Genomic DNA, 10,595 nt, shown 5'->3' with positions numbered 1-10,595 from the left:
ATACTGAGCATGCACAGAGATCATTTTCACTGGCACAGATAAAGAGAAAAGGGGAAAATGAAATGAAGTAGGGTCGCCCTGAGATCAAAAGATATTTATAATTATTATGTATTTATTTTTGCAAGTACTGATAGGAGTGTCAGTTCTGCAGTTTGAATAGAAACAGTTAAATCCCACCATGACTTGCTGAAGCAGCACAAACAAATTATAGTGCACAGAGGATAAGGTTCACCTCCCTCTGAAGACTGAACATCACACTTAAAAATGTTTTGATAATAGGTTTATCAGATCTCAGATCCATCACTGTTCCAGGCAGCACCCCCTCCTACTTTTGCTCTTCATGTGTTGTTCAAGAAAGCAGATTTGTCAGGAAAACTGGTGGTTGGGGGAGGGTGTGGGAAATGCCACTTCCTGAGTAAGCAGGGAGCTGAATCCAGACCAGAGTTTCAGTCCCTCTTTTTTTCTCTCTCTCTCTCTCTCTCTCTCTCTCTCTCTCTCTGTGTCTCTCTCTCTCTTTCTTCACCCCCTCTCTCTCCCTTTCACTAATTTATCCCGATGTTAGCACATTCTGTCTTGTTACAAGCGGACGCCTGTAGGTTTGTTCATAGGGATCATTACTTAACTGATCAGGATGGCTGTGAAATCTCTGTTTAAAGGAAAGACGTGATTGAAGTGGTGGCAAGGAAATAAAACCCACAACTTTTTTTTTATCCCATGCATTTTTTTTGGCATGTCATTGATTTTTTTTTTTTAATGGTTGAAATTTTGAGACCATTTCCACTAGTGTTTTTGTCTTCACTTTAAATTCGATATGTAAAAACTGAAAAGGAGAGAAGACTGGCAAAAGAGGAATATAGAAGGGGAAAAGAAACTGATGTTTTTCTTGAGAAGGGATCTTGTGAATTAAATGATTGCCCTCTGGTTGGGATACATGACTTGCTGTCTTCTGGCTCATCAGCGGTGTTTAAATAAAATGAGGGCAGCTTATACTGATTGTATGCTTTGTCGGATTCTGTCCTGGTGGCCTTATTAAGGGGAAAAAAATGACAAAACAGGAGTAATAAGGTAAGTCATTTGCCTCTGTTTGTAATAATCCCTTTGATGCTTGCATATTGTTTGTCCCTGTAAAAATCCCTTTAACTCATCTTTGTCAAAACCTGCCTTGTTTGCGGTCACTGAGGCCACCTTGGTGCAGATCACTTAAAGTGTATGTCTTAATCAGTTTCCTGTGCAGTCAGTAATACTATATTTAACACACTTAGCAACTCTCTGCTGCCTGATCCTGCTGCAATTTGATTTTTTTTTTTTTTCTCTCTCATGACTGTTCTCAGGCATTTAAGCAATTTAGTTGATACATTTTGCTGCAAGGTCCTGTTACATCATGTAATGATGTGGATATGTTTTATTATTTATTACCTCATTGCAAGTGAAAATATTGTGCTGTTATGAATCTACATCCAAGGTCCTGTAAAACACATGTTTATGTCTTCATTATATCTCGTTTATGTGAATGTATAACCCAGATTCTTTCCCCTCCCCCCACAGGAGGTGTAATCCAACGGCAGAAAGTCACATTTGGACAGTTATTGTAGTACTTAGGACAAAAGACCTATTATTTCGGTGGAATAAATTGGATTTATTATTTTCTTTCAACTTTCTTTTATTTTTTGATCATCGTGAAAACTGTGACACATATCCATGGAATTTGACAAATGTCAACTTTTCTTTGGAAGCAAGTTTATGGGAATGTAATACCACCAATCTCATGTTCAGGATGTCAGTAAGCACTTCTACTATAGGTAAAGGTGTGGATCCGAATGCAGTTGATGCCTATGACAGTGGGGATGATTGGGAAATTGGTGTGGGAAATTTGATTATCGATCTGGATGCTGATTTGGAGAAGGACAGACAGAAATTTGAGATGAGCAACTCAACAGGCAGTGGCTGTGCATCCAAGGACAGTGGACATTGCTTGGCATCTAGTGGACCAGTTAATTCTACCTCCTCTACATTGGTTGACAGTCTAAAATTTGTCTCTGTGCAGCAGCCCTCGGGGCCCCAAGGGAGCAGTCACAAAGAGACAAGCAAATCAAAAGTGAAAAGGAGTAAAGCTTCTAAGGATGTTAATAAGTCATTGCCTTCTGCATCTTTATATGGGATTCCTGAAATTAGTAGCAGCACTGGTAAACGGCAGCAGGAAGCAGGGCGGCTTGGGGAAGTAGCATCGACAGTTGGCATGAGTACCACACTGGGCCCCAACACCAATGGAGTTGGCCTTGCAGGTAATACTACTTGTGGGAAAAATATTAAAGAGGAAAGGACTGGAGGAAAAAGCCAAAGCACTAGAGGCTCCAAAAGGGATAAGGATTCTGGAAAGTCAAGAAAGGACAGCACTAATAAATTGTATGACCTTGGGCATGCTAACAGTGGAGTGAATACCCAGGCAGTTGTGCATTTGTATGGATTTGGAAGTGGCAAGACCCCAGGAAATGGTAGTCCTTTCCACTGTGGCAGTAGCCTTCAAGGGGAGTTGGCCAAGAATTCAGTTGATTCAGGGATTATGGGGACCTCTGCATTGGCAAAAAAGGAAGATGAGGATGAAGAATGTCACAGGCGAAACAAAAAGTTAAAAACAGAAAAGGTAAGAAACTTTCATATTGTGGTTTGTCATATTGATCCCAACAAAAATCATTATGTTTAACTTTTACACTGGCAGAAAGGAGGCATGTAAGGGCAAGGCACATGTTGAGGTTGGAGAAACGCTGGCATGCCCATAGCAAATCTTTATGTTTTGTCAATGCTTGCTATGACCCCTTATTTAATTTTTTAAGCTGTTTTTGTCTTTATTGTTAACCACTCAGCAGGTTGTGTCCTTTTCTTGTCTTTTCAAAAAAATCTTGCTTATTTGCACTATTTTTCAAGGCAGTTCATTTATTTGGCTTTGTTTTGTTTCCCTATGTTTATCTGGTGTTAAAGTAGCTACTATGCTACCCCTCCCCCATAATCCTTATTGCCTGTAGCAGCCAGCTCTATTTGCACAACAGGCTAGAGTATAAACAACCAGTGAGAGATGACATGGTTACAATAATCTGCTCTGTTTGCCTATGGGGTGGGGGAGGTGTCTCATGTATCCTCTTGCATTGGCAGAGCTGTACTAGATAGTATTGCACTGTGAAAAAATGTCTTTTTTTTTCCTCTAACGATGTAACTAGAGAGCTATTTCAAGAAATGCAAGACAGCACTGTTTGAGGCACTCCTTTGATTTCAACCAGTCTGTCTTGAACTGTGTGAATGCTAAGTAGCCTGAAAGCACATGAGCAAATCAAATGTTAGGACTGGTTATGGAGAATGGCTATTCTTGCTGCTCATTGAGGCAGGTTATTTACTAGCAGTTATCCAGAGGGCGTAAGGTTTCTCTGGGGAACTAGTGCTTTTGTTGATTGATAATTAAGGGTCAAATGCATTCTACAGGCTGTGAACCCTGTGTGTTTTTTTCCCTTTTTTTTTTCTCTTTCCTCTTTCATGAATTGAAGTACTGTGGTGATTATGTATTCCGTGTTCATCATTTGATTCACTGTTTAACATTTACAAGAAATCTTGCTTCATCCAAAATCACTGAACATATTTCAAATAAAAGCGGCATTCCCATTCTTAATTTTTTCATAATGTATCTCTTTTTTATTGGCAGCAGTTTTTTTGTGTGTGTTAATAAGAAGCTGTTTGCCTTCGATTGCAGCTTTGGAAATGACTCACTATAATTATGTCATGTCCCCACTTGATGTGTTAACAGAAAAATAGCACACAGTTGAGTGTGTCATACTATTAGGGTTTCTGTAAAGATTCCAGAAAATAATCACATTTTACAGAGGCACCCTCTGCTCTGAATACATTTGTCGCCCTTTTGTTTATATGTTAGCTCTTTTACCATAGGTATTCTGTCTGTCAATAATCTCTAATGCGCAGTTTCTTAATCAGCCTTAACAGTCCAGATAAATTGCCCTAATCCAGTGATTATAATAGCACTGGTTAAGGAGTCAGGTCTTTTCGATTGGATTTAGTGGCTTCCTGGAATGTGGGAGGTACTGCCCTTTTATATCCCCTTTAGCCTTTTAATCTTCCAGCCAAATGTTCACAATCTACAATTTTGTTTAGCTGGCAATCTGTACATTTCAGTATCTGAAAGGCTGCTGTCATGGCAACAAAGATTAGCATGCTGTGGTCTCCCTGCTTCTCTTAATAATTCTTTTCACAACACTTCTTCAGAGAAAAATGTGTGTGAGAAGTATATTTTTAGCCATTGTTGTGTTTTTATGGTTGCAGTTATTAACTCCACGGTGAATTCAATTACAAAGCAGTTGCTATAGCTTTTTCTGGCCTTGTAAGGGTGAAGTTGTGCTTCACATCAGAATCTGTGTGTTTTTTTTCCCCTTCCTTGCCTCAAGCAAATATTTCCTTTTGAACCAGCCAGATTATTGTGATAACTTATCTTGGCTGTTTGACTCTTCAGAATCATTAGGAACTGAGTAACCAAGGATAATGGGAAGCACTATCTAGACTAGAGAAGAAAATAGAAACCTTTTTTCTGCTGTGTTTGCTTGTTATTTTAAGAAAGTCACAAAACATGGTAATGATCATTAGTAGATTATGTCCTTTAAAATAAAATAAACATTTAAAATTTGCTACAAAAGTCCATTAAGTGCTAGAACACCCTGTTTACCCTAAATAAACAAAAATACAAGTTATTATGTTTAGGTTTATCCTGATACATATTGTGTTTTCTGAAAGTAAACCTTCCATTTGTCAGTGGTAATAGACACTGCTGCCATGTATGAACTATTCAGCTTTTAAAAAACAAACCAGTGCATAATTAATGACCAAAAGATCCCAGTTATTTCCCCAATGGGGTTTCCATCTTGCCTCTCGAACAGTATGGAGTAGGTGAAGTCAGGATGTTTTCCCGTACATCAGAGATTTTTACATTTTCTGTGACAATCAAGTGTCACTTCTCTTAGTGATCAAAAACCCTGCCCCGGTATTTCTCAGAGACCCATTTACTTGCCCCATTGTTTTCTGCTGTCTTGCCTCTCATACTGTATATAAAAAGTAAAGTCAGGGTGTCACCACATATATCAGAGACTTGTGAATTTTCTGTCATTTACAGCCTTGGAAAATTTCTCTTAGTGATCAAAAACCCTGCTCCAGTATGTCCCAGAGACCCAGTTATTTCCCTATTGGGTTCCGCCACCTTGCCTCCCACACAGCATGGAGAAGGTGAAGTCAAGGTGTCACCCATATATCAGAGACTTTTTCATTTTCTGTGACAGTCATAAGTCAATTCTCTCTACCTACCTCAGCAGCCAGGGAAAGTGGTTAGAGATAATGGCTAACCTTGACACAAAGTATAAATCTGCATATTCGTAACAGCACTGTTTATTCTTCTACTTAGCTGAAACCAATGTGAGAAACATGTAGGCTTCCACTGCTCATCTTGCCTGCTGTAAATGATAGTTGCCAGGCCATCATTCTGACCTTTTCATTTCAATACTTTGAATCACTAAAAGTATAATGATAATTCCTGACTTTTATTTGACTTTTCTAAGATACATAATTGTTTTGGATCAGAAACTCTGATAATATTAAATCTAGTGAATCTGAGTACTAGGCAGACATAAGTATTTTTAGAAGCAGGCTAGCAATGATGGTACCCATATTTCCTTCATGAGAAGTGTGCTATTAAAATCTAAATTGGAATTCTAGAATAGGAGGCTGCTAAATATACAGAGTTTACACAATTTTTATTAGGATGTATGCACAGTGCCTTGTAATAAAATCAATTTTATCCATTATGTCAGGAAGTCATTTGATGTAAAACGTAGCTCCAATTTACTTCTTCATAATTTGAAAAAATTAGGCTCAATTCAAACACATACTTATTAAGTGACAGTTATTAAGTGACAGTTAATTTCGGTTGGTTTCAATGAGATTTGAACGTTACTATCACATGGCTAAAGTAAAGATACTTATCTTTCTGTTAACACTTTAGGAATCAAACCTTGCGTATGTTTTTTTTTTGTCTCAAAAATGTAACTTTTACACAGTTAGATTGCCATTTATGTTAAACATTAGAGGTCCTAGGATGAACCCTACAAAAGAGATCATTGGGTAAATACTACAAAATTGGTTGTTTTTCTTCTCCATTCATTCCAAATGAGTAAAAGTAAATAGATGTTAGTTAATTTAGTTCTTTCTACAATTTGGCAGCCTGCAAACTAGGTAAGTGAAGAATGGAAAGTGGACCACAAGGACCATATTTTTGTATTACTGTTAATTGAATTTATATTTCTGAAAAAAAATTGCATTTCATGCATTCATAAACGTTTCATAACTATTTAGAAATCTTTACAACATGGACTAAATTTGCTATAGCACTTGTTATTTGCCATAACTTTTATTTTAAACAGTAACAGCCAATGAGAGCAAAGAATAACATTCACATTCCGGAAAATAACTGAAATCATGACAAATTGCACATATACTATATCTTAGTGAATTCGGCCTTACATTTTGGTGATGTGGTAGCAATACTTTGATTTTTACATTTTTACTGAATGATGCAAATGTACTCTGTCTCTGGTTGACAAACTCCCCCTGGCACCAGTTAAGAAATGCCAAGAGTCATGATGAAGTTGTGCTTATAGTGATCAATTAGATTTATTTTGTTGCAGATTAAGTATATATATAATTTTTTTTTTGGGGGGGGGGGGGTACTGTGCTTTGTTTTATGCCTTATTAGGTGAGCCTGTAGGGTTAACACACCTAGTTCAAACATATGTGTTTTTAATGTAAGGTGTTAATGATGAAAGGAATACCTAGAAAAAATCCTTTTTCCCAAGGTGGTCAGTTTTATTTCTGAATATGATACAATGATTTTGGAAGGATTAAGTAGTAAATGGTTGGAATTTATGGTTTCTTTGTACATCTCAGGAAATGTCTCACTTCATTTTCTCTTTGATACCTGTTTGGTGTGTGTTCCTGAATTTATAATGGCCAAGGATTTAACAATAAGGCTTAACTTTGGACCCGGTGATTTTGTATATCCCATTGATCAAAGCAAAGTTTCTCAAGAGCTAGGTTACAAAGTTCAGTAGGTAACATTATATCTTGAGCAGTCCTTGTGAATTTACTGGCTTCCAACATTTTATCACTCAAGATAAAGAAAGACTTAACTGCATATTTTTGCTTTTTATTTTTAATTTCAAAGTCTAATATTTTATTGGATTATATATTGAGGCCAGCAAACTGCCTTTTGCTTTGTAGAAAGTCCAAGTTGAGTTTACTTACTGAATTGATGGTCTTGATTATAGTGTGTCTTTTCAATTATTTTAACGTAAGGTGTAGTTTATTCAAACTAAAGCAGTGGGTCAGAGAGGTCACTGGGTATAATTGAAATACAAAATCTGTTGAGGCTTCACAGCAGCTAGTTCTTAAATCTACATAAGTGATTTAACAGTAAAAGCACTGCTAAATATGGGTGTCTACCAATAAGCCCAACTGAAGACCCTAGCTGAGTTGTCCTAGCATTTGGCTTATTCATAAAAGCTGTGTAAATCAAAATCATACAGTTTTACTTTTTTGAATCACAAGTGCAGCTGATATTATTATTATTATTATTATTATTATTATTATTATTATTATTATTATGTTTTTACTATTATTATTTTTATGAGGAAAAACTATTTCATATATTATTAATATTTTTAAGTGTAAAAAAAACAAATATTGGTTGTGGTATTAGAAATGCTGTGTGAAATAAATATAATATTTAACTAGGGATAACTTGAATCAATGAAAAGACAGCCTACTTCAATAATATAAATTCTCATTTACAGATCACTTACACTTTGTGAGTGCTTATAAGCATGTCTATCATGGTTTTCTATATGGTGTGACAGAAAGACATACTAGCTAAAGCATGACAGCTTACGTTGTTGCCATTTAGCTTCATTACAAGAGACTGTTTGTAAGTAAAAAAGTAATTTTTGCACAGTAAAGAAGAACTATGGTTTCTCGATTATTAAAAACATGTGCTCCAGCACTTAATTATTATAAGTCCACAAAATATTGTTGCAGGAGGCATGGCTATCAGTAATTTCAAAGATAATTCACAAGCCTGTAGTTTGTCTTTGTCTCTCAGCACTTGGCCACACGTAGTCTTGTACCTAGTTCTGTCAACTGTTTTCAGAATTTACAGCATTACCTTCATTACTGAAACCCTTCCACTGTGAGCTGCAGTGTCTGGAAGGGATTGCATGGAGGGCACAAATAAAGGAAGATTTTGCTGAGTTTTTGTTTACTTTTGAGGCATGTGCATCACATAGTAACTGGATTTGGGACCTGTTTAGACACACGTAGGAGCCCTTAGATTTAATTACCCTTTACATTTGTTGTATATGGTTAAGGGCCTGTACATCTTATATTCTACCCTTTAAACCAGTACACAGGTGTTCCCAAATTGGGTGGACTATGCAAGGCTGTTTCTTGACCTAAAATGCACATTGGGATGCTATGGAAGAAAAATGTGAGGAGGGGGTAGTCTTTACAGGTTGGTATGTTGAGTAATATGTATAAATTACATTTGACTCTGTGTCTAAAATCATCAAATTCCTTCCATAAATCTTGGTTAAGGCAATGTTTAGATGCTACCTACACAGCTCTTTCAAGTGTCAGAAATTATCCCATAGACATATGTGGATCTAAAACCTCTTAGAAGAAGATTATGGTATAGACTGCTGGCGTGGTAGAAGGGAGCCTAGAATGAAAAATAGGTGCAGGTTTGGTCAAAACAGATGTCTTACTGAAGGGCTGTGCCCATGTTTCCCTAACTCACCAGTGAGAGTAATGTTCAGTGACTTAAAAGTCACTGAGAGTTTAAAATGAACTTGCATGTTGTGAGCTTCTTTCCTCTGAATTTACTAGCCTACTGGAATGGGTCCAACGTTGTCTTGATTTGTGCTACAATTGTTCTTAAATGTCTTGGCTGTGTGTATATGTTAACTGCATACAGAGATGGTAAATGTTATTCTACTACAAACACTACATCTGCTTTTCATTTTCACCACTATATCCTAAGCCACACAAGGCTTTTATTATGTCCTGTGTTTTTCTGCTATTGCATATACTTTTGTTATTACAAAATGTGCACCACATCAATGAGAGGATTTTCTTGATTTGGATAATTTCCAGTTTAATTGATTTCTGAATAGCATAGCCTATCATGATCTTTCTCCAGAAAATGACAATCAATGAGTATGAGGCACACTTCCTGTCAAATGTTCAATGGGCAAATTAATGTTTAGGTTTGCGGTCTGGTAAGTGGCAAATCACCTAATAAAAATGTTATGTGTCTCTACATTTTTTCCCTGTTGAGAAGGTTTTTAGGCAAACTTCAATTTTAGTCATTCATCCATTACAACTGTGACCTGCCAGCATACAAGCCTTGAAAAAGAAAACATCATCTGGCCTTTGTTTGAGGCCTTTTATTGAGGCTAATGACTGGTCTTGTGCCACCCTGAGATAAATGACATTATCTTTGAGTGGTCTGACAGGCAACAGACATGTTAATGTTGGAGCTGCAGGGAGGGATTGTCATAGCTATAACAAAAGGGAAAACACAGATCTTTTGACATAGCATAATAGGGAAGTAGTTTCTTGTTTTAACAGTTGTAAAACAGTGTGTGTAAGGTCGATTTGGGGGTAGTAATGCTTATTCTGTAATAGTATTTGCTAAAAGAATGAGCACAAAGTATAACATTCTAATAAGGTTTGTTTACAATGTAAGTATTGTTGACTTAGCTGAGTTATCTTCTTGCAGTACATGGCTAGTTTTTCCTTTAATTTAGCCATCCACAAATAAGATTGCTGGATAAATCCTCCCCCTCCCTAGGAGAGTTTTTCTGACAGTGGCAGCTGCAGATTAAGGACCAATTTCCAACATGTCCCTTCAATAGAAGTCAATCAAATGATCAACTTCTGCCAAGCAGACGTGGCCACACACTGATCAAAATTCATCCAGTCGCTGCTAAATCAGATGAATTTTGATCAATGTATGGCCAGATTTATACTCTGCTAAGGCCCCATTACTGAATATTTCAACTTTGTTAGGCTGGCCATACATAGCTTGAATTTAGTCAGAATACTGTAGCTTTTAGTGTAGATGTCTTCATCCATACTGTTGCAGATGGGGGAATTGATTGATTTACTACAGAAGTCATTTCAGCAATTGTCAGAAATTATCCTTCTGTAGACTGTCCTACTGTAAAACCCGAAATATGCAAAAGGCAGGTGTGGGCTACCTTTCCAGCAGTAAATATCTACAGAATAGTATCAGTGTACCATATAGCCTACACACATGTGCCTCTTGTACCCCTGCTCCTAGGATTAGTGCCGGACTGTGTATGCAAAATACAGTCCGGTAGATACATTTTGGTGCATAGAGAAGGATGGCAAACAGGTTACAGAGGAATGGTGAAAAAAACTTGCGCTAATGAGCAAAACACAATGAGTCAAAAATTACTTAAATTCACAAAGATGCAGCT

General features: G+C 37.0%; 1 protein-coding gene across 3 annotated transcripts in view; it reads left to right on the top strand.

The window, feature by feature from the left end:
* Window positions 1–406: 406 nt before the first annotated feature.
* ZNF608 (zinc finger protein 608) overlaps window positions 407–10,595 on the top strand; it is a 113,143-nt gene continuing 102,954 nt past the window's right edge. For 2 of the 3 annotated variants that reach the window (XM_073624751.1, XM_073624762.1), the window contains exons 1-2: window positions 407–1,065; window positions 1,546–2,641. In XM_073624751.1, the coding sequence (XP_073480852.1) occupies window positions 1,766–2,641 (876 nt within the window). In that variant the 5' untranslated portion in view covers window positions 407–1,065; window positions 1,546–1,765. The remainder of the gene's footprint in view (window positions 1,066–1,545; window positions 2,642–10,595) is intronic. The other variant, XM_073624770.1, reaches the window with a different exon arrangement.

The sequence above is a fragment of the Aquarana catesbeiana genome, linkage group LG01 (assembly GCF_042186555.1).
Source record: "Aquarana catesbeiana isolate 2022-GZ linkage group LG01, ASM4218655v1, whole genome shotgun sequence".
Classification (NCBI taxonomy): Eukaryota; Metazoa; Chordata; class Amphibia; order Anura; family Ranidae; genus Aquarana; species Aquarana catesbeiana.
The sequence above is the reverse complement of the archived record's forward strand: the minus strand, read 5'-3'. Positions and strand labels throughout refer to the sequence as shown.